The sequence below is a fragment of the Haemaphysalis longicornis genome, unplaced genomic scaffold, assembly GCF_048455015.1.
Source record: "Haemaphysalis longicornis isolate Haplotype H1 unplaced genomic scaffold, Haemaphysalis longicornis Haplotype H1 scaffold_2, whole genome shotgun sequence".
Lineage (NCBI taxonomy): Eukaryota > Metazoa > Arthropoda > Arachnida > Ixodida > Ixodidae > Haemaphysalis > Haemaphysalis longicornis.
Window position 1 is genome coordinate 134217315 of NW_027526295.1, and position 25030 is coordinate 134242344.

General features: G+C 47.9%; 1 protein-coding gene across 1 annotated transcript; it reads right to left on the reverse strand.

Annotated features, from left to right (window-relative positions):
* Positions 1 to 116: 116 nt before the first annotated feature.
* LOC144167398 (uncharacterized) lies at positions 117 to 24477 on the reverse strand. The gene is made up of 3 exons (XM_077696669.1): positions 23978 to 24477; positions 3211 to 4880; positions 117 to 943 (listed from the first exon to the last, which is right to left on the reverse strand). Exons 2-3 carry the CDS (start codon positions 4780 to 4782, stop codon positions 557 to 559), a joined length of 1959 nt encoding a protein of 652 aa, XP_077552795.1. The 5' UTR covers positions 4783 to 4880; positions 23978 to 24477; the 3' UTR covers positions 117 to 556.
* Between the last annotated feature and the right edge of the window lie 553 nt (positions 24478 to 25030).

Here is a 25030-nt window from a genome sequence, read left to right on the forward strand (position 1 = left end):
AATGCTGGCCACCGCGGGACGGGCAACGCACTCAGGGTTCGCGATCATAAAAATATGAGATGAAACTGTCGCAGTAATATGGGTCTTAGCTTAGTATTTGACTGCTAAATTCACGGTGCGTTGAAGCATTGCATTTTCGAGGGCTTCGCCGCGATTAAGAAGACTGTCTGGTTGAATGGCCGAACACTTTTATAATTCACCGCATAGGTTCGTATACAAGAATGCTACAGAAGCTTCATTGCGGCAAATAGATGAATTCGGCGCGTGATGGGAAATTTATCAGCAGGTTCCAACGGGATGCGAGCTCAATACAAACTGCTCGTAATATACGCAACAAATAGCGGTGGTGTTGCGAAAAAAGCAAAGCACCTTTTACAGACATACGAAAAACAAACGAACTAGCGTAAATTAGATTTGGCACAAAAATACGCATACAATTCTGGGCGATTAATAGTACAGTTCAATTCACCGCTACAAGGAGCCACTAAATTCAGAAAAAATTGCGCGAGGAATGTTAGTGAGAACTGAGTTCGCCTCCAACTTCTCGACGCCGAAGTCAGTGTAGCGTGCAGTTGGCCGCCGGCTGCGAGCATCCGAAGGCGGCCGAGAATTCGGGCATGTTAAGCACGGGAAGCAGGCAGCCGCTGATGGCGGTGCCCAGCTTGCCGTGCGGCGCGGCATGGTCCTGCCGCTCCTTGGCTCCGCACGACAGCAGGCAAAGTCGGCGGAAGAAAGTGCGCTGCGCCGACTTCCAGTACGTGTCCCAGTTGGAGGCCCCGCGCTTGGACGCGTACGCGGCGCTCAGCGCATCGTGCGCCGTGCGGGCGCCCTGCAGCCAGAAGTAGTACTCGGGCGCCTGGCTCTCGTTGGACCGCTCCAGCCTCGCGTTCAGCGCCCCGCGTGCGAGGGCCTCCACGCACTGGTCGTAGCGCAGAAAGGCCGTCTGCACAAAAGTAGACCGCATGGCACGGCTCTCAAGCGGTCACAAACACTGAAGGGGTAAGTGCTCATGTCTATTGGAAAAAACTGGTAGGAACGTAGACTACGGTAAGTGCACACCTACACGCACACGCTCCGGCTCATGCTCAAACTCAACTCGCATACAAACTCACGTGCAACTAACCCGCTCCCTCGCTCACTCCCTCCCTCCCTCTTTCCCTCCCTCTCACTCACTCACTTATTCACTGACTCAGTCCGGTGGATGGCATGCCGCTGCCCCGGGAACAACAGAATGCAAATCGCTTGTCATAGCAGTGTCGTATCATATGTCATATCATATCACCTGATATGGGTAGCATTCTGAGAACGCTGATGCGCCATAATTACAAAAACTTGCGCGAAAAGGGGGACACGGTTAAAGTGAGGGCAAACACACACACACACAGACACGCCGCAAACATTTGTCCACCGTTTTCTTTCTCTTCCACTCGTCGATCAGGTGCACTGCCTCCTCCTACGAGGAAGGAACCCCAATCATAATTCTGTTCCTGCCAGGAGTGAGCCATCTCCGGCTTAGCGAGGAGCGGGCCATGATGGAAGCAAGGTGTGTGAGTACGTATAGATAAGGCATGCTATGATAACGATCATCCTCTGGGACCGAAACACTGCACCCTTGACTGAATTCACTGCCGCGATGCAGGACACATTTTCCCGCAGCTATATGTCTCATCAAAAGATAAGTAAGCGCCGTCGCTTATAGTCTAAACGACTTATAGTAAGTACACTCTGAATGTCCCCCTCCCCCAATTTTGAATACATATATATATATATATATATATATATATATATATATATATATATATATATATATATATATATATATATATATATATATATATATATATATAAATATCTAGAGAAAGATAAACTCACAAAGCGCGCAGAAATAGTATAAGTAAAGAGTCGGATACACAGCAAGAACAATAACAAACAATGTTTACTTACGTAGCGGCAACGGGACTTGCCTTCATCAGAGTAAAGTAAAGAATAAAGGACAGCAAAATCATGTAACTTTACTCTGATGAAGGCAAGTCCCGTTGCCGCTATGTAAGTAAACATTGTTTGTTATTGTTCTTGCTGTGTATCCGACTCTTTACTTATACTATTTATATATATATATATATATATATATATATATATATATATATATATATATATATATAGCAGCGACAGATGGTTTAGTATAATCTGGATAAACGGACACTGAATGAACAGGACTACGGCCTAAGCGCAGAAAACGCCTTGAAGTTGGTTCGTTTTATACTAAGACAGTGTAAAAAATTTGAACTGAAATTTTCGGACCCCCACGCGAATGGAGCCAAAAAAGATTCAGAAACGCAATTTCTTGGGAAAGCGCAGAGCCATTGCGATACGCGTAAATTGGTGGTTTCTATATCTGCAGCTTCCAAATTTCTTGCACGCTCCTCACACCGCAATAGCATTGCTTGCTCGCCGTCGCGGTGTGCCTGCAGTCGTGTTTAGGTCGGATAAACTATTAGAGCCTTTATTAAAGCATAGAGACCCTCGACACTAATCCTCGCTCGGGTGACACCTGTGCAGGTGTAATCGGCAGTCAAATGCTCTTCCAACGAAGAGGTTCTCCACGACTCCTTCGCAGCCCGTCGAGCATCGTCCACCACCAATAAAAAAAAACGTCTCAGGGAGCTAAAATAGGCTATATAAAGTTGTTTTTCACTTCCACATTTAATCCCAGTGCCTACCGTATTTTACAGGTGGAATGACTAGATTGAGTACAGACACCTTTTTTTTTAATTGCAATCGTAGCGGCTGAAAATTTATCCACAGCTTTCTTTTGAGCAATACAGTTCATGGCCATATTTCACCGCTCTCCTTATTACCTGGATCTTTTATTGAGCAGTAATGAACACATCTCTCTGTAAACGAAATTTCTCGTAAACTAAACATCTCTAATCGGCCAGTTGGGGTTCCGTTTAATGAGCCCACTGAACCTTATTCTGAACCTGTCGTTTGCTTGTACATGGGTACTGTTGCACAGCATGCCAAATACTGGATCATTGTTCACGTATTCACCACGAAAGTTGAGCAAATTTGTTTTGTAGTAAACATGCAGAGTGTAGCCAATTGTAATTTTGTCGTAATTTCGTAACGTAGCTATAGTCTCAGTGCAAGACCGCTTCAAGAAAAACACTAACGAGGGCGGCATAGTAAAGCGCCGCACGGGCACCTAACCTGCTGCACGCTGGTCCACAACTCCGGAAAGTTGCTTGGCACTGCGGCCCGAAGAAGCTCCCGGGCGATGAGCGTGCCCAGGGTCCCGAGCGAGAACTCGTACGGAACGTCACTCGGGTACACGACGGGCGCCCGTTGCGCAGCCGCAGGCACGTTCAACGAGCTGGGCACGTCGTACGTAACGCGAGTCTCGAAAAAGAACTGGTCGCTCTTCTCTTCATCTTCGTCGGACATGGGAGGATTCACCAGCAGGAAGCGTTGCCGCTCCTCTTGCATCCACATGAACCGGGCAGGAAAAGATCCGAGCGGCGTCGATGTGCTGATGTTGGTCGCAGTGTGCCCCTCGCTTTTGCTAAGCGCCTTAGGGAGGGTGGCGAACTCGGGGCTTCGCAAAACAACGCCGCTCAGCACCACTCGGGAGTGCCGCTTCATAGCCTCGCCCATCCAAGAGGACCTCTCAGCATCCAGAAGTACCAGCGAACGCACGTGTTCGAGGACGGTCGCCACCACGCCGGCATCTACCCGCACGAGGTCGTAAACTAGGGCCTTAGCGCCGATGACGGCCTTCCAGCTGGCACGTAGACATGGCTTAACAGTGCGTTCAGGGTTGGAGACGCCTTGCCCGCGGATGTAGTCGAAGCAGAGACCCTCCATCAACACCTGAGCGTATAGATAAACCGTCGCATTCCCTCTCGGGAGGCCGTCAAAGAAGCCTAGCAGCGCTTTGATGGCGTCCGCCTTGTCCACAAAGACTCGAGATGCTTCCGTGATGCGGCTGCTGGTAGGGAGTAGAGCGTTGAGGGTCTTTAGCCACCAGGGAGTGGAGACCTTAGGGGTGAGCGAACCTAGGGCCGATATGTTGTAGCTCTGCTCCTTGCCCGTCCGTGCCAGGAACTCTTCGACGGCGATGTCAGTTTCCACAATGTGCGAGGCATCGAGACCATCCGGAAGCTTAACGTCCGCCTCAACCAGCAGGACCTTGAGGTAGGCCATGAGGTCTCTTGCGGAGAGCACGCTGCACTTGCGGGCGAGCGAGAGGCCCAGGCCGATGCGAACTCTCGGTGAAGTCCTCATCACGCGCACGAGTCGGACGTCGAGAAGCGTGCGAATGCCTTGCACCAGTGACAGCATCACCACGCGCTCGAGAATGTGGGCGAAACTGGAGAGGGCGAGCAGGTCCTGGTACCGACTTTTCAAGTGCGGCAGCATGTCTCGCAACCGCAAGTGGGGCGCCCTGAGAAACCGGTGGCAGAGCTGGTAGAACTGCGCCACGCCGAACAAGCGACGGTAGGAGTCACGCTGGTCTTCCGGCACCGAAATCAGTCTGGCGTTCAGCTCGAGCAGCAGGTCCCGCCCGGCGCTCTCCAGGAAGCTGCCGTCCACGCCGCGCGCTCTGCGGCGGGAGCACACGTGGCCGTAGAAGTCGCGGCAAGGGTCGGCGCTTGCGGTCAGGGTCAACTCCAGATCCCGCACTGCGCGCGAGCAGTTCAGCGTCGAGCAGTCGGTCAGTATGGGGACCGGGCTCTTTCGCAGCACGAAAAAGAGCAGGAATCCGCCGGAAAGAATGATCATGGTGAAAAACGCGGCAGCGAAGAGGACAACAGCGTGGTGGTTGTGCTCGACAAAGGACGTGATCGAGCGGGTGATCTCTTGAAAGGTAGTGCCTCCGACTGCACCAGAAGAGAAAAAGTGGGCGTTACATGACGAATGTGCTGTGCTTAGGGAGCACGTCACATGCCAGGGGCATCAGATGAGCAGCTGCTGTTGTTCCTGGAATTCCTTAATTTATGAGCACTGGAGTCGCAGGATTCAAGCGACTACTGTGCACTTAAAGGTCGAGAACAAACGGGGGATGGTTTTATGACTGGCCAGGTCGCACCCCGAGCTGCCATTGAGGTCAATGTTGAAGGGACAATGCATCAGCCACACGGACGCATCGTTGGGCGTCATATAAACAAAACGCACAGTGCAGTGTCTTTAAAATGTACAAGTTCACGTAAAACATGTCTACAGAGCCTGTGCTGCACTTTAAAGGCCAACTGCACCTACATTTTTGACAACGTAAAAATAATTTCACCTAACACTACATAGAAAAAAGTTGCGAAATGCAAAATACTCCGCTTCAAACATCAACGCGCGCGGCAGAAACGGCTCGCGACATTGGAACCGAAACTGAATATAAAAGGCGGCCATAGCGGCGGCCGCACGTGACGTACGTGATGGAACGGAAGCCGCCGCGCCAGAACCGGCGGCCGCTCAGAGCCGCTTTCAAATGCGCGCCGTAGCGCCGTGTTTCGCTCTGTAATTTCCACAGAAGAACTTTCACTAACGTATAGCCATGATAATGGAGTTAGGCGCAATTGCGGCTTCCCGTTGCTATCAATGGAGATGAAGTAGTTCGCCCGACAGTAATTTTTTTCCATCATAATAACTGCCGGAGTAGCAATTTTTGGCACTGCAAGTAAAGAAGCGGACCCTGATTTACTAAGCTACTGGCCCATATGGTTACGAAAAGCAGCTTTCGTTATAGCCGACGCCTCGGCTATCACGTCGCTCTTTTTGAAGGGAACAAACTGCACGCGGGCGGGGAACAGTTTTTTATTTCTACTATACATTACGTGCAAACAGCCTCGTGAATATCGACCCAGTATTTTTCGCTTTGCTCCACATCGAGAATCTAATTATATAAGTGGTCTGAAACTATAAGCCAGCTTCCACAGCAAAATAATGCACTAAAGCACGAAAACATTTCCTATCTGTCGCTGTTTCCTACTTTAACCAGAGACAGGTGCTGTTGAAAATATTTTACTTTCAAATAAACTAAACCTAACCCTCAAAGTAAATACTTCACTTCGGAATTGAACAAAAATCTAGTCTATTATTTAGGAGAGGAGCAGTTTCGTTAGTTTTCGCACTTCGGGAAGACGACGGCTGATATTTGTGCGGATGTACTAGTTACTACGAGAAAGGCTGGTGTTGGTTTACTTAGAGTGAGGCAAAAGTCGTACGAATGTTTAGAGCCGCGTGTACAACAACTCTATTTAGGTCGTCAAACTTTTGGAATGGTCTAAAGGATGTAGGTGGCGTTGGGTCAGCCCAAATATGGCCAATATTGGACGCGAGGTGTGCAAGTGGTCAAGAATTTATAAAATATATTTTTTTCTGTGGTAAATGCAATAGGAATGACAAATGTGAGGCAAGTGCTCGTTTCGCGCTATTTTTTCTTTTAGTCAAAATATTAGTTTCAAGTAAAAAGAGTTTTTCTAACTCGAAGACGTTCGCAAGCGCGTGAATAGTTTGTAGGCTTCTAATCTTTTTTTTGCATTGAAAAAAAAAAGGCGGATATTACTGCCTATGCGCTTAGTTTAGACATGTGGTGGCGACGGCGGTACAGTGCGCTGGCGTCGCAGAGAAACGCTGGGCGAACGCATCCCTCCGCCCGGCGGAGCGCCCTGCAAGTCACCTGAGAAGCGCGAGCTTTGCAGGACAGGTTCCCCAATCTCCGTCACAGGCCGTTCGGAACTTCTTACGGCGACTCTCCGTCAGGTGCATACGTCGTCTGCTCGGAGGTACTTTGAGCGGCGGTACCTAACGCTCTCTGTGATTACGAAGCTAAGGATTTCGCCACGGTGATTTTAAGAGCATAGACTACTTATTTGGACAAATAAAAATTTGAGCGCAGTTAGCCTTTAAACGCCTGCCTCAGCACGAAGCAGTGACACTTTGGTTATTCAGCCACAAATTACTCAACAGTCATACAGACCCCCAACAAGCAGTCAAAAGTCAGTGATGTGAAGTGTGCATGCGAGCACAAAATCGCTGTTTACAAACGCGCAATAGCAGTGAATACATTCTCGCTCCTTCGCGACCGTATCATCCGTAGCACGCGCGGAAAGAAATAAACGCACCCCCAGTTCATTATCCACTAGCAAGACTGTTTCATGGACAGTACCTGACAGCGATGCCGGAACAGGCATTCAACACAAAAACCAACTGAATTCTTGCCTGTTTTCTGCCGGCGGGCTTGTTCCCCAAACCAACCTTATTTACGAACAAGAAAGCACACTTACAAACAGCCTAAAAGCGCTACAAGCGAAAGCAGACTACAAGCGCTAACCGACTGGTACCCAAACCCTGCACATGTTAACTAGCTTTTCAGAAGATTCAGAGGCCTGGAGCTCCAATCCTCTGTAACGAATGTCGTCTGCGCATGCCTTAATGTCCCTATCAGAACCCTGTAGCCATACCTCACACCCGCTGCGGCCGGCTTCTTTTAGCATTTCGTCGACAAGCACTTCAACGCTTTGGCGAAACGCGTGGCCGCAGCGCGCCCCAAGCCTTGCACTGAAGATTTCCTACCCGTCTACCTACCTATACTACTACCACTTTAGACACCTACCCATACCGTACCCACCTGCCTATACTCACTATACATTACCTTAGTTTCCCGGCCTTCCAGCGTCGCCTGCATGCTTGACTACGCGGAATGCAAAACACGAGCTCTTCAAGTTCCCTAATCCGTCCGGATATTCTTTGCATAGGCTGATAGAAGTTCATTAAATATAGGTGCTTATAGTTGTCATATCGGCTGATGATGCATAGGGAAACAAGCCCAAAAGGAGAGTGCTTCGTTTTTTTAGTCGTAGCATAGACTTGCATATCGCATGGATTTGCATATCGCATATACACTTGCACAAGTTGACTAATGATTATATAACTGCTAGCTACGTGTGCGTCGCTCAAGGACGGGAAAATGCCGAAGAACATCATTTGAGTTATAATGCAAATTTAAGGGAACGTTACGTGGCAGAAAATAGTGCGAGTGATCTGGTGCTGAGATTAAATTTCATTAATTGTTCCATAAGGCCCCTAAAAAGCCAAGGTGTCAATCACGGATGGTAATAACGGTAAGAAAAAATGCGAAACCATTATGTTTGATGTGAAACAGTCTGCAGAAAGATAGTAGTATGAGGTAAACAGTCGCAAACGCTTTTTTATGCAAGAATGTATTCACCCGAAAGGAAGTGCGCTCGATGGAGTGGTTTGTGGTGATCGTTAATTTCTGTGAAATGTTTGCGTCTGTTTGCGTCATGTGTGAAACAGTCACGTTGCGTTGCACGGAGAATGATATGGCCGCGAACCATGCATTGGGTTTGTTTATTTATGTTTTGCTTTTACCGCCTGGCTGCGCCGGTCTGTGTTATCTGTATTATATGTGTGCCAAGGGAAGCACGTGTTCCATTCTTTTTTTCTATGCCGCATGTGTTATCTCTTCTGATAGGGAGAGCGTTCCGAACAAACGTGAACAGCCTAGAATGATCTTCTTTGTTCTGGATGTAAATCGACGGTTTGAGAAACACTCGCGCCGAAAGATAAAAGCCTGCAGAGCAGACACCGCGGCATTAATTCGACTCTCCGACGCTCGCCGACGCACGTCACTTTGTTGACTGCTGCTTCGCCGCCTGTGTACTTTTTGAGTTGTTAGGGGAGCACAAGTTCACTCCAATAAACGTGCTTTTCGATGTGACGCTGAGAGTATCTCTTGTCGGCGGCCCTGTCCTTCCTGCGTGCGTCCGTCGTCGTCGTCGGCGTCCGCACTCTCCTCCGTTCACCCCCTCTCCCCTCCGATAGCGAACACTCTCTCGCGAGGGGCATTGGATTGGCTTGGCTTGGTTTGGCTTGGCTTGGCTTGGCTTGGATTTGGATTGGATTGGATTAAAGTGGATTGTGTTGGATGTGTTGCCTCATAGCCGCGCCAGACGATGATGATTGTAGGGTTTAACGCACCGACGCAACGCAGGAGATGAGGCGCGCCGTAGTGGAGGGCTCCGGATTAATTTTGACCACCTGGGGATCTTTAACGTGCGCTGACCGCGGCAGACGCACTGGCGCCGGCGCGTGCCCAGGTGATAGCGAACACTCTCTCTCAACATCTGCGGGTGTGCGGCCCAGCGCGCTCTCACTCCGCCGGTGGGCGGCGCTGCGCGTGGTGCTACGCATGTGCAGTACTCTCTCTCTCCGCGGTCTCCTCTCCTTCGGGCGCGCTGCGCATATAACCGGTGTGCCGCTCTCCGGCGGCCTTTCGGTCGACGGTTGCTCTCCGCTTGCGCTTGAACCCTCCTCAGCGTCGCATCACACCAGGGTTCCCGCGAGGGGAGGTAGGCGTAATTTTTTCTTCAAGACGACCGCCTCTTCTTTGGCTTCGTGACAATATAGTTTTGGAATTTAAGTCGGAGAATGTTGGAGCGGTATGTTCGAAGATCAGTGTTGGAGAATATTGTATAAAGGATGAGCGGAATAAGCTTCCCTTTCGAGTACGGCTGTGTCTCTAGTGTCGTCCGATTGTACTATAAGCACTCCTCTAAAGCGACGCCCACCGGCGTTTTTATGCAAAAATGCAGCGTCTGGCACCACTTCGCTCTCTATTAACGTACCGTTACGTAAACTAACCTAACATGAGCTTACGAACAGAAAAAAATCATCTAAAACACCGAGAACTAACCTCTAAGACGGAAAATTTTAATTAAAACTAAGGATGTAAAAAACACAAAAAAAAAACAAAGTGAAAAGCCCAACGAAACGAGAAGGTAAAACGGGATCTCTACACCAGAACGGCGACGCTCTGGCTCGTCTCAGCTCAGTCTTAAAAATTTGATTGTCATCGGATGGCACTGTAGACACTGCGTTCGAATAAACCTCGGGTTGTTCAAATGCCAAAACAATCATCGTCTGTGTGGTTTCCGTCTCCGTCGACGAGTGGACAGGAATAAGCGTTTCACTACGTCTAAACAAATGCGCTAAAAAATCGTGTAGAATTGAAATACAAGCTCCGAAAATTATTCGGCATTGAATGCAGACCCTTCAAATTCGACGTCCTGCGCCGCTGCCCTGTACGCTAACGACGTGTGGCGCATCACTGTCGTCAGTGTGAGGCCGCAGGGTCCAAACGTTCCACGAAATATAAATTTGTAGACCTTTCTGCGTTAACCTCGCTCCATCCACTCTGACGCGCTAACCAGATCTTTGTCGCGCTTTGTTGCGCTAAACACGTACAACAGGCGGTTAGCATCACTTCGCAAATTGTTGCTCTGCATACCATTGCCAAGTTTATACTAGATACTACGTAGTCTATCACATTTAGCTGTATTCACTAGCCCTTATGCAGGCCACGTGAAATAATATTGCACTACATAAGTCCCTTATAGAGCAAGCGGCACTCGAGAGCGAGTCAGGGAAATCTCTTTATTTTCCAAGCAAGTTGGCTAGGAACGCGTGGTAGCCGCCGGAAAACTAGCCTATCGTATATGTTCTCAAGGGAAATAGGCGCGTGACCTTAATATATGCGCTACTTATTAAGTGCAGAGCACTTTAGGGGCTCGCTTGTCGTAGCTAGCTCGCTGGACTGAAGAACCCCATGGCGTACCGTCGTAGCGGCGTCCCACAGATGCTTTTAAAACCAAGCGGTCATAAGCGTTCGGAACTCGTGAACAGCTGGCGCTTGTCATACATCTCCCCATTGTTTAGCGAAAAGAATACTCAGGTACATTTGAAGGAAAATAAACGTAATTAACCGGCAGCGCCCACGTTTATTTAGTTGGGAACACTCGTTGGGTTGGTTTTTACGACAGCAAGCGAAAAAAAAGTGACTGCAAGAAAAAATGGCGCGTTCCAAACTCGCCGCTGCCACCCATTACGGCAAACCACTGTTCTGCGGTTCCGACAGCTTTCACTTTGAGCGGAAGGGCTTTCATTATTCTCGTGCTGCCATTCTTGTTTATACGATTAGAATATGATATGTCAGCCTCTATTCATATCGATGCGTAGGGATCCGTGTTCTGTTTGGGATTTTTTGTAGTTATTGTCTGTGCGGGGTGGAGACTTCTGGGTTTGCTCGTTTCCGTAACAAATCGCCAAACGTAAAACAGAAAAAAAAAAAAAAATGTGTAGGAGTTGGAAAGCCAAGCAGTGGCGCAGGAGCACCGCCGCGCTCCTCGTTCTCTACGCAGTTGCGGCAGCGGAAATCACGTTACTTTTGGTGCCGTTGGTGTTGATTCCGCCGCCGACGACGATCACGTTTCGCAGTCCATGAGACAGACACAGCTTTCGCCTCAATAATCTTGTGAGAAATGGACTGCGTTCCTGAATAAGTGAACTGTAAATTTGCGAAGAAATTATCAAAGCCGTCGAGGCATATTCCTGTTCGCGCACTGCATACGTTCAGGATCCCGGTGAGTGTCGTCGCTTCTCTCTGGTCAGGAAGTCACGCGGCCAATTGTATACAGTCTGTAAAGAGCACGTTTTACTCTCGATTCCTTGAAGGTGCATTTTTCACCAAGTCACTATACAGACAAGTTTTATGAATTTTTATGCGCCGTATTCGTCTTCGGAGAAGTGTTAAATTTTGCCTCCACATATTTTTCCACTGCCATCCGACCGGAAATTGAAGATCCGCCGCTTTTGCATATATGCGAGATAAAGTTACAATAGTCCAATTTTTCTGAAAAGGCTCCTCAAACACTCACGTGGGCTAACTAACACTGCACTCATTTTCGAGGATGAGGACGGCTTTTTTCAGTTATCACTAGCGAGGCACTAAAGGCTGTAAAAATGGTCACTTAAAATGAACGTTGGACCTTATGCCAAAGGGCATACTGTCGCAATTTAAAAAAATGCACGTTGGCTTTTTGCCCGCCATAAATTTTGCTTTTTCTGGTGTAGATAAGCTCTGGAACTTCGCGTTAGTGTTTTGTTTCCTTTTTTGAAGTAAATGAAATCTGCAGACTTCGATGATGATGATTGCTGATTGCTAGTGGTATCCCCTTTGTATCAGGTTGATCACGTGTCATCTTACCAAAACAAAAACAACTAATAGACCTCTGTTTTATACTCTTCGTTTAACACTTGCGCTGTTCTTAGGGAAGGCACAAAAAACTTATTCGGCAGGAACAAAATACTTGTATTTTCTGTTACAGGTGGTAGCTGTCCTAGGCAATATTCCCCTATCTGCTTTTCGTCCACTTGCATTCTAATTCTCTTTTCGTCGCATCGACAGCCTTGAAGAACTCCCTGTGTGCTACCCTTCAACCCTAGGGCTTCTGGAAGCCGAATATTTCCCTCATCTAGATTTCGATGGATACCCTTGAATTATAACACTTTGTTCCGCATAGTTTCTGTTTCGTTTCCGCAGACCACGCATACCACATCACTTCCCCACAAAGCTCTTAGTTCGCAAGCAACCTGCTCTAGCCTCGAAAACAAAAGCAGCGGCCTTGGAATTATCGTAGAAATCTTCCTTTCTGATGTCCAATTTCTCAGCTTTATAAATCTCTAACGACGGTTTATTCTCTGTATTCATTCTGTTCAATCTGCCTTGCCTCTTTTTTGGTTACCATTATTCCCGATTTTCCCGCGCTAAAATTTAAGCCGAGGTCAGTGGCTTCCTGACCGCTAATATTTATGATGTTCTGCATATCTGTCTGGTTATCAGCTAAAAGAACAATGTCGTCTGCGTATAACATTCCCGGAATACGCTGTTCCACCACTTCACCTTCCAACATATGCGTTCGGTTGACCCCAATTGACTTTCTCCTAGTTTCTCTTCCAACGTTGTTGTTAAGTTAGGGTACCTAACTTAATAATGCCGGGCAACTAGGTATGGTTCGCGGAGTATAGCGTGCTTTCCTGTATTGTTTGGTTGCACGCCGGCCTAGCTGACCTGGGTGCGATTGGCCTGAGGAAAAACCGCACGCACAAGCTTCTTTCTTGGTCGCCGCGCTATTGTGTTCACCGGACGAGCGCGGATGTGTACAAATGCGTCGGTAACTGCAAAGTAGTTAGAAACAATGCCAGCACTTGAAAGAGGATTTCCTTTCGTTGGTTTGGAAGACCGGCGGTGGGGGGCATTGACATCTTCGCGGCCGCGATTCCCGCCATGAGAAAGCCCGAAGCGGACGGGAGCTGAAAGTCAATCAAGGGGTCAAAGGTATAGCAAGAGGGCACCAGACGTTCCGTCCACCACGGTTAGTGCTGAAAGCTATTGGGCGAAGTTCCCATTCGCCCCACGTATGGCCCTGGTGACTGGGTGGCTGAGATGCGTCAATAGGTAGGCGACCAGGCTTTGTTAGGCTTTCGACGTGTTTACAAAGGAAAGGAATTTTGGCGGCGTGGGGCACAATTGTAGGTGCGCATGGTATGGACAATACTTTAAGACGAGCCGCCCGAGTGCCGATGGTCGTCGTTAGGTATGCTTTTAGTTAGTTGGTTTTCACTTGTGTTATATCTGTGTTTTGCGGAATACCTCCGGGTTTCCGCTTGAGAGAGAGAGGTTGGTGACGTGAATATTTTTCCCTCACCTAAGCTTGTTTCTCCCGGCAGCCAATCAGTGCCCTAGTGTTGGTTAATGAATAGGCCACCTTCTCTCTCAAACTGTGACGTCCTATTGGTGGGCGGGGTTTCAGGGGTAAAACCTATGACTTGCATGCTTTGGGCGACAAAAGAGGAGAGAGGAGAAAACGAAAGCCCCGCTGGGTGCGGGCCTTTCCCGCCCTCTTTCTGCGATCATGAGCTATGAGAGTTGTAAATGCCTATTGTAAATAAAGTGTACATATTGTACAATCACTTGGAGTAGCTCATAATTCACTACGTGCCGTCTACCACGAGCCAGTCGTCGTTTCATCTTTTCAGCGTCGCTTCGAGCATCGGCAACCGATCTACTAAAGCGGGTCACATACATTACCACCATCCTATCGTGAATTTAACTCCTGCCATGTAAAGCATAAACAGTATTGGGGTAAAATGACAGCTCTGTTTCAGCCCCCGATGGCTGTTGACCTGCTGTGCGCATTTCTTCCCTTCCCATGTCAGGTGCACTCTATTATACACAGTCATCCACACTTCTTTACTGACCCTACCTGTCCAGCCTGCGGGACAGTCGACACTCACTACCATTCCCTCTGCGAATGCCCCGCAGACCCGTACCCCCCCGTTCCCTCCCCTCACCTCTGGGAGCAGATGTTGCGTGACCCGGGGGAGTCAGGCCAATTCCTGACCACCTCCCCGGAACTGGCGGTCGCGGCGGCCCTGTGGGCCTCCTCCACCCCCAATACCTGATCCATATGGACGAAAAAAACGTATTCCTTCCTTCCTTCCTTCCTTCCTTCCTTCCTTCCTTCCTTCCTTCCTTCCTTCCTTCCTTCCTATTATCTTTATAGATTGCTATAAGCAACTGTATTAACTCGTCATCTAATCGCTGAAGTTTCAGCATTCTCCACAGCGGTTCTGTTTACGTTATCATATGCTCCTTTGAATCCAAAAACGCAATGCATAATTGCCTTTTTCTGTATTTTGGCAATTTCTATGCATTGCGTTATCACGAACAAATTATTATCCTATCGCCTGCCTTGTTTAAATCCATTCTGCCGTTCCCCAAGGATTTCAGTTTTTTCTATCAATGCTTTTATTTCTGATCTTATCGTCTGCATTACGAATCTATACAACACTGACGTTACTGTGAGCGGTCTGTGTGAATCAATACTAGTTTTGTTGGCGCGCTTCCTTCATCGGAGATGAAGGAAGCGCGCCATCTGACGGAAGGCGTACGTTAAGGTGTCGCGTAGTTCATTACGTTGGCGAAGGGTAATGTTTATGACCCGAATGGAAGAAAGAACGACAGAATGGGAAGAGCCGGCCCGTGGAGAGAGCTGCCTTGGAGAGTAGGGACGTTGCCATGGGGCACACAAGTCGGGAGCGGATTGTTAGCTACCGCGACGGGTCTTGCAACTCCCGACACCGCTTGCACGCGTTCAGAATTGAGTCTGCGGCCAGCGCGGAGGGAACAAGAGAAAGGAATGCGTATGACGGTGACTAAATGCCGATACTCGTGGGAAACAACGAGCTAACCACCACGGCGGCTGAGTGGCTAAGGCGCGGTGCTGCCGAGCCCCAGGACGTCGGTTCGATCCCTGTCGCGGTGGCTGGTTTTCACATGGAGGCGAAAAGCGAAAACGCCCGTGCGTCCAGTTTTCGGCGCAAGTTAAACATCCCCAGGTGAATTAATGCTAACAGCGCGAACAGTTAGACGATGGACGAAAGAGAGTGGCTTCACGTAATCAAGCCACACATTTTCAGGAGCAACAATCAATTAACAAGAAAAATAGTAGAAGCCGCCGAAATGGCACGTCTTGGCGAAGCATGAGTCAGTATGCCGGCCCTAAATCTTTCAGGGAAAGAACTGTGTTATCTGTTCTATGTGGCGGTGCTCCCCAAGCGCTAAATCACGCCGTTCTCTTTGCTGTTTTTGTATAGATACTGTGGTTATGTTTATTATGCGGAGCGCCTGTCTGGTTCCCTTGCTTTTTGCGCAACCGGGAAAATGTGTGAATACTTACGTGTTTGTGTTTTCCGAAATAAATAATCATTTGGAAGTGCGCGCTTGTGTGTGTAGCCACTCTATTTCGTCCTTCGTCTAATTGTTCGCGCTGTTAGCATTAATTCAATGCAGTACCAACTTGCCCAAACTCTCACGTTAATTTCCGGGTCACAAAAATTAATCCGGAGCACTTCATTACAGCGCGCCTCATAGCTAAGGTGTTGCTTCCGCGCATTAAACCCCGAAAGCCACCACTAACAAAAGCAGGTACAGGCAATGTCGTGGCTAAATCGAGCAAATGCAATTATTGAGGATGCCCTCCACAGGGGACGCTCGCGACCACTGAATATTTGTCTCTTTTTGAAGGATGCTCACGCATCCTTTAAAATCCCCAAATATAGCTTTGGTTAACTTTTTTTCTAATCTTCATCACGGCCGGCTTATGCCGCTAGTTGTGACCTGCAATTAAAAGTTTCGCTGCCTGATGTTATAGGTGTCACTTATAGTGCGAAGTGACGGTAGCTCGTACGCACCTCAGACTGTCTCCGCTGCACTTGTTACCAGGGGGGACCGAGTAAATGAATGAAAAATGAAACAGCGTTACGCTGTATACGGTGACGTCCTTTGATTTTTAAGGAAGGCAAAGTATTAGATGATCAGCAACCGGCGACAGATACATTTTGTGTCTCACATTTGCTTCTGCTCATAGCACTGTTTTTAAAGAATAATTCAAACACGTAAGCTAGTCCCACTCGCCTCTCACGAATGGTTGCGTCGCAGGCGAGTGGCAGCATACGCACTGGCGTTACGTATTCCCACCGTTCCAGAATTGTATGTGTTATTAAACGACTACAGATGCCAAGCATTGTAAATATGTAAAAAAATTCGGTACTGTAGCCTACCGTCTCATGCCAATTCGCTTTTTTCTTTTGTGTCTATTTTAACGACAGCTGGTGGCCATTGAAGTTATAACCAGCCGGAGCCGCGATGGTGGCGTGAACTTATAGTCATTTTTATCTGGGAATCTATACTCATTCCCTGACATTACGAACACATTATGCTTTCATCCTGTATGCAGTGCATACAGGGCAGGATACACTAGGTAAGGGAGGAGATGGAGTTAACTTACATCGAACGGAAGACTTGCGGCGTGTAACCTTTGAAGGTTCCGTGGCCTGCAGCAACAGAATTTGAATCTCAGATTTTTTCGCAGAACAAATCCAGACTATTCGCTATTTTCTATTACGATTCAGACAAAGAAATACCCCCCCCCCCTTCCCATTAGTCATATTCCTACACATGTTCCATTTCCCTGGGATTATCGCGGTCCCAATGTCTGCAAGGAAAGGAATCCCCCTGAACAACTTGAGCGCCACACGTTGCTTCAAAGCTTGGAATTGAAATCCTTGAAATCCCCAAGCGCGAGAACAATGCAGCCATTCTAGTCTCGTCTGTGGTGAAAGGGAAGATGCGTTTGTTTTAAAATTCGTAGTAAGGAACTAAGTGTAAGGGAGTTATTGAAATGAAAGGCTTTACCATCTTTTACTTGCAAGGAAGTTAGGTAATCTTACAGACAGGCAGGCAGGCACGCAGACAGACAGACAGACAGACAGACAGACAGACAGACAGACAGACAGACAGACAGACAGACAGACAGACAGACAGACGGATGGATGAATGAATGAATGAATGAATGAATGAATGAATGAATGGGTGGATGGATGGATGGATGGATGGAAGGATGGATGGATGGATGGATGGATGGATGGATGGTTTGTTGTCGGCTGCTGCAAAAGTAGTTTTTGCTACTTTCAGCGTTTAAACTGACGGCTGTGTTCGGCAAAGAGGGTTTAACAGCTTTCAGAATCAACAGACAAGTTTCAGAAGTTTAAGCTACCATCTTGACCACAAGGGAGTGTGTGGAATACAGGCGGCGCAATGGAAAGCGCTTGCGTCACGTGATGCAAGCGCTTTCGCGTTCTTCTGGTTCACTGTGGCTCACCTTATCACAATTTAGTAACGTTCAAATGCCGTGTGATGCTTGCCCCTTCTTCGAGTGCCTAATCGGTTATAGTTCGCCGTAACCCTTTCATACGCAACATTGATCAGGAGAAACAACCCAAACAGTATTTTTTTCGTATTTTGGGGTTTTTTGTACATTTATTGCCTCCTGTTGGCAGACAAAGCAAATCGGACATTCAAAAATTAAGAAAGACAGGGCAGCACGTACAGGTCCCCGCAGAAGTAAACGGAGCACGGGAGCGGTGGCCGAACTGCAACGCTGCGCCGCATATGAGCGCCCACGGGAACCAAGGAGCGCTGGTCTAAGAGTGTGTTCGCACTCCCCCCGCCACCCTATCTGATATGTTTAACCGCCGCTCTGCTGGCGCGTCATACTGGGCGTGACGGCTTTCAAAAGCAGCGCTGGGCTGTAGAGGGGCGCTGGTTGCACTGCCACTCGCACGCATCAGCGGCGACCGAATCCGCCGCTGTTGAGCTTGACGAAGCTACGCGCGCTCGGAAACGAGCCTTGTTGCGCGCTTATAAAATTGTAGGACGCTGCGGTTTGCCATAACGTGTCATTGCGATATATTTCATTGTAAGCCGGCAACAAAAGTGCCCTGGACAATTTGGAGAGCACAGTCCCAGAAATTTTTGTTGTTCGGAAAAAAAATCCCGCTTCTAACGCTGTTTTTTCTTTTAATTTTGAGTTTCTCCCAAGTTACTGCTGCCACTCAGTTCAGGTCTGTTGTGAAGGAAAGAAAATGCAAAATGACATTGCCGTGGAAATTTCCTGTGTTAAAAAATGCCGTAAAGAATAGATACCATCGTTGTCTTCTATTACAGTGGGCCTCTTAAGGCGCTTATTTTGTTGCCTCATTAAAACCGACGTTGTTATTTTGAACGAGCACCTTCTCTTAGCGAAGAAAATGTTGCAGCTTTAATTAAACCTTTTGGCGCTGTCATGTCGACGGTAAAATGAATAAAATATTAATTAGCTGATGCTTCGACACACATCGTTTAAAAAATTCAGTGCCCTTCTACTCTGTGAAGAAGGATGACCAGGGAAGCTGTGGTGCGTAATTCGTAGCGGCTAATTGTTACATAATTTATTTCCCGATAGTTCCGGTAAAACAACTGTTACCGCCACGAACTCGTGGCGGTGCGCAAAAATAATGATGAAAATTTTAAGAACAAAATTATACGAAGCACCCCCAAAACTAGAAATAATAGAAAAGGAAAATGACGCCCGCAATTAATTACTTACGAAAGCGCAATGGTAAGCTTTATCGTGTGGCCTTACGTAAATATCCAAACAAAAGTTGTCCAGAACCGTCAAAACTTGGGACGGTGTCCATTTCGGTTCAGGTACCCTCGGAAAGATGCGTCAAACTAGAATAACTTTCGCGCTGCTACTGAGCAAGGCAAGGTGTTTTTACAGCGGAGCTGTTGTAAGTGTGGGCTTTACGACAGTCGGGTGTGGTATCGCGTCACGCTCCTTCCGGAACCGTTTTTCCCGCCCTGAAAAAACCGGATCCCAGTGTGAAAAAAATTCATAAAAACAAAAAAAAAAAAACAGTTTTACGGCCTTGATATCTAACAGAAGACGGCTTATATTTCCAATAAAAGAAAATTTATTCTAACAATGAATTTGTGCTTAGAGATAAACCGACTTTCAAAAGATCGCTGTAAGTTTGGTTTTTGTAGGCTGGCTTTTTCACATTGCCTTTTTGCGCAAGGGAGCATGGCCAGAGAGAAATATCTAATTTCCGAGCAAGGTGGCTTAGCAAAGCAAGGTGGCCGCCGGCCGATGGCTGGCGCCGATGCTGGCGGCTCGGTAAACCGTAAGTTTCTGCACCTCCGGTTGCGAGCTGTCCAGCGCGTCCTCTAACGTCTCGATGTTGCAGATTGGGGGTTGTGTTGAGAGGACAGGCCACACGGTGAGGATGAGTATCAAGGGAGCCACAGAGGGGACCAGTTAGGTGGAATGGAATGGATACGGATGGATTTTGTGGAGAAGGCAACGACTGACGCGGGAGTTGGTCTGGGGGGTTTGTTACAGGCGCTCCTGAGCGTTGGCGAGGGAAGTGTGGTCAACGGGGATAGGGGCACCGGGCGAGACGTTTATACTCCGTGAGTTCTTGGAACAAGAGCAGTCGACCGCGAGCCAACCGAGCACCGCGGTCTGGCCGCATCGGTTAAGTACTACTACAGGAAACGGCTCAAAATTTGGTGTTACTGAGTTAACAGTGAAGTTGTAAACGACACAGAAAAAGTGTCTGCTGTGCTTAAATGGCCATCTACCGAGGAAGTTTGGTTTCAGAAAATAGCGGGGACTGTTGTTTTATCGGCACTATCGGGAAATAAATTATATAACAATTAGCCGCTAAGATGTCTCTAATATTACACACCACAGCTCCTCTTGGCATCCTTCACAAAGTGAAAGAGCACTGAATTTTTCTAACGTTGTGTGTCGAAGCATCAGCTAATTAATATTTTGTAGTTGCCATCAAGATAACAGCGAGAAAGGGTTTAAAAGCTGTAAAATTTTCTTAACTAATAGAAGGCGCTCGTTCAAAATAACAAAATTGATTTTACCTCTTTTCATACCTCGAAAAAAAACAAAAGAAAAATGTACCAAATTTACCAAAAATGTTTTTCTCTCAATTTGTAGCGCTCCTTGTTCTGAAGACCCGCCACGGTGGCTCAATGGCTGAGGCGTTGCACTGCTGAGCACAAGGTCGCGGCTTCGATTCCCGGCCGCGGCGGCCGCTTTTCTGATGGAGGCGAAAAGCAATAACGCCCGTATGTACGAGATTTCGGAGCACGTTAATGATCCCGAGGTGGTCAAAATCAATCCGGAGCCCTCCAGTACGGCGTGCCTCATCACCTGCGTTGCGTCGGCGTGTTAAACACTACAATCAATCAATCAATCAATCAATCAATCAATCAATCAATCAATCAATCAATCAATCAATCAATCAATCAATCAATCAATCAATCAATCAATCAATCAATCAATCAATCAATCAATCAATAAGTAAATAAATAAATAAATCCTTGTTCTGAAGAAAACGGCATCATTATTTCGATTAAATAACATTCTTTTATTTCTTTACCTGTGTTGCAAAAAAGCGCCGTCAGAGCTCCAAAATAACAGATAACGACCATAATCGTCATTGGTCATTTTCGTACAAAATCTCAAGACGACTATACTCGTCAACGGGAGCGAAAGGGTTATTGCGGCAACAAAATAAGCCCCCTATGATGCCAGCTGTAACAGAAAACAACGATGGTATCAATTCTTTACGGCCTGTTTTAACACAGGAAATTTCCACCGCATAGGCATTTTGCATTTTCTTTCCTTCAGAACAAACCTGAACTGAATGGCAGCAGTAACTTGGGAGAAACTCAAAACTAAAAAAAAAAAAAAAAAAAAAAACAGCGTTAGAAGCGGGATTTTTTTTTCGAACAACAAACATTTCTGGGACTGTGCTCTCCAAATTGTCCAGGGCACTTATGTTGCCGGCTTACAATGAATTATATCGCAAGGACACGTTATGGCAAACCACAGCGGCCTACAATTTTATAAGCGCGCAACAAGGCTCGTTTCCGAGCGCGCGTAGCTTCGTCAAGCTCAGCAGCGGCGGATTCGGTCACCGCTGATGCATGCGAGCGGCAGTGCAACCAGCGCCCCGCTACAGCCCAGCGCTGCCTTTTCAAAGCCGTCACGCCCAGTATGACGCGCCAGCATGGCGGCGGTTCAACATATCAGATAGGGTGGCGGGGGCAGTGCGAACAAAGTCAGACCAGCGCTCCTTGGTTCCCGTGGGCGCCCATATGCGGCGCAGCGATCCAGTTCGGCCACCGCTCCCGTGCTGCGTTTACTTCAGCGTGGACCTGTACCTTTGTGCGCTAAAGAACTAGGTTTGTTCATGCGTGTCGGCTTGCGCCCAGCCCGTCGGCTCGATGGGCTCGTGACAGGTAAGCGAAATTGTGCAATTTCGTTGTTATTAGAAATGATAACGCTGAACGTCTCGGCTTCAATCCTAAAATGAGTGTGCAGATGATGATCAAGGTAGCATTGTTCTTAACCTGATGTATGAAGCAGCAAGTGCCCGGTGTTGCTCGGGAGCATTACTTTATATTTGTGATGTCTGGAGTTCTTTTGATCATAAAAATGATTTGTCAAACTTAAGCAAAAAATCGAATTTTCGGGCATCAATAAGACGATCGTCGTCTGCCGCCTCTGCCAACTAAATGCCTCCCTTATTTCCCCCTCAGCTCTCATGCTGTTCCTCTCCAGTGTCGCTTCACCGACGGTAAACCCGCCAATTTAGATTTAAATTTACCGCGTTACCCAGCTCCATGCTGGGTGTCTCGATACCAGCGCCACCGTACGGCGACGACGTTCATGAATTGAGGACCTCCATGCGCTTTCCAAGCGCAACGTACTGGTACCTTTCGATACTGTTGCCTTTTGGCTTCTCGGAATGCCGCCAGGAGGGCCGCGGGAGACCGCTTTTGTGTTTTTCTGGGCTTATTTTTTATTAAATCAGGAATTTATGTATTTCTAAGAAAGAAATGTGCTGATATTTTGTCTAGGTTATGCGAAATGTTTTTTTTTGTTCAAAAATGCTGACAAGTATGTACATTATCCCCAGACTTGGATGTCTAGAAATGGCTGTGGCTTTACAAACGTATAGCCACAGCCTTACGCCTTAATTTTGGCCTGGCGGCCGAATCGAAAGACAGACAGACAGACAGACAGACAGACAGACAGACAGACAGACAGACAGACAGACAGACAGACAGACAGACAGACGAAAATATCCGCGCTTAAATAGCGCAAGAAAGAATGCTGGCTTTGAAGTGCGCTACCGCGGCATTAGCTCGGCATTTTGCCAACTCTTTGTGGCGCCCTTTGCCTTAGCCGGGCTTTCGCCATAAAGCACCAATCATCACCATTATCGTCATCGGCACTCGCATAAGAGAGAACAAGAGTTAGCCTCGTGCATGCCCATCCATGAGCAGAGTGTAGCATTAGGCGAGTTTGTGATTCATCTTAACGGGCTTAGCGCGAGGGGGGTGGCAATCATTTTGGGGTTGTTCTGCATCTCATGTTTTCGGCACAATTGATATAGATTACTTATCGGGTCGAATGTTTTATCGCAGGTGTGTGCATGTGTGTTTATAAATATGGCTTGTTCCTCTAATAAAAGTTGGAAGTCAGCGCTCGTCCTTTGTGCCTCAGCTTATGTCTTTGTTTCTGCTGCGCTGTATTGTTAAGATCAACTGATGAATAGTGGGGCTCCTCGATTTACAGTCTCGGATTCACCGCGGACTCACCTAGAAGCAGTCCAGCATTCTATTTTGCCATCTATCCCTACCGCTTCGGAGACTCCTCGGACTACCCGCTGACTGTCCGCGCCGAATTCAAGACTGTAAATCGAGGAGCCCCAGTGTTTGGGCATGACTTGGTAATGACATGTGCTTACAGACAATGAGAAGTTAATGATTAATTAGTGATTGATAGAAATTGTTATAATGTGTCATTAATGTGGATTTAGGCAGATTAAGCTAGATTACGCAGAATTAGGATGGGTTAGGATGGAATAATTATTGATTAGTGGTTGATATATGGTAAGGTTGGATTAAAGTAGACTAAAGAGAGCTAAGAGCAGGGAGAATAAGGTTGATTTAGGTGGATTAAGATGGCTTATGGGGGAATAAAGCAGATTATGGGGGCATGAGGTGTAAAACATGGGTTAAGGTGGACTAAGATAAAATTGAATGGGGGACAGTAAAATAGCGTGGCTGTTGTGCCAATTGGTGAACGTGTTTTCAAAAGGTAGCCGTCACAATAGTGCGCACTCTTTTGTTGATTTATTGATTGATTGATTATGAAGTTTAACGCACTGAGGCTAGACAGGCGATGAGTCGCGCTGTATTGGAGGGCTCCTTAATAATTTTGATCCCCTGGGGATCTGTAACATGCGCTGAAATCTCGCACACACGGGCGTTTTCGCTTCTCGCCTCCATCGCCAATCGTCAGTCAGGAATATATTTTATCATATTGCTTTTCTGTTGGCATGGTATGCGGCGTGTATCGGCGTGCACTAAATTCTCAAACATACACGTCGGTTTTAGGACATCCTTCCAAATGGCACAGATAGCCTTAAAAAGAGCACGGATAGCCTTGTAAACAGCCCGAAACATTTAAAACAGTTCAGATGCGTAGTAAGTAGTAAGGCCAGTGTTTTAGGCACGAGCAAGATACCAACACAGCGTCCAGCCATTTCAAGGCTACCGTAAACTTAATGTTATTCGCATCCGATTGCAGGCTTCTGAGTTCCTTCGTTAAATAGAAGGACCCCCGCCCGCAATCACTCTATTTACCTGTAGCTCTTGCATACAGCTAGCCGGAGGAGTTCTCGCGGATTTGGAGGCTCGGCGGAGTCCGGGAGCACGCTGTGGCGCTCTTGGTCCCGCACTTTCCAGCACCGGCGATAGCGCTGCCGCATCAGGAGACACGGCCGGCGAGCACCCGCTGCTGGGAGTGCTGAGCGTAGCGTCCGGCTGCTGCTGCGGGTCGGCTGGAACAAGAGGCTGGAGCGACGACGCTGAAGCGACGCCGGCGGCTGCGGGGGGCGCAGCACTTTGACGGCGACTTGCGCTGCTCCTGGGAGCCCGCTTCTTAGTGGTCCCCTTTGACCGTCCCGCTCCCTTGGAGCTCGGCGAGGCAGTGTTCTGGTGGGACTCCGGTTGCGCACCGTTGGGGCCAGCTGCTGTAATGAACGCACAGGCGGTCAGAGAACAGGTTTTTGAACAGATCTGCTCGCATCGGCGGGAGTCGGAACGGAGGAGCTAGGCGTTGGCGGTAGGAGAGATTGCTGAAGTTCACGTGACGTAACCCCTCGCTCGGCACCTAATGGGAGCAGGGAGCAGTCAAGGCCGCATTAGTTAGCTGAACACGTGATCGTTTTCCTCTCGCCTATTTTCGCATTCCTCCTCCGGTATTGGCTGCGGGCGCGACCACGGGTGGCGCTGCGAAGCGCTTCTTCGTGACGTCGGCTTAGGGGTTCTCGCATTCGTCGTCTGTTCCACTCGGGATGGCTCTCACTGCTGTTCTCTCGCGCCCGGTTCACTTCTCATGCTTGTCCGCACCAGATTTTGCGTGTGCGTAACTTGTCATAACAAAAGACAAAATCGCCTACACTAGCTCAAGGCGGGATTTAAAGTACAGTTTTTGATAACTCTACGGAAGAAACATTGCCGGCGCCGCACCATTCTTTGAGAAGCCGGATCTGTGCTGAGCGCGAGGATCGGAGTTTGGTGTCAGCTTCTGTATGGGGCAATCTTTTGAACAAAGGGAACAGCCAGCTACTAATATAACCGACAACAACAAAAATGCAAGACGGAAACAGATTCCAATCCTTCGGGGTTTTAGGC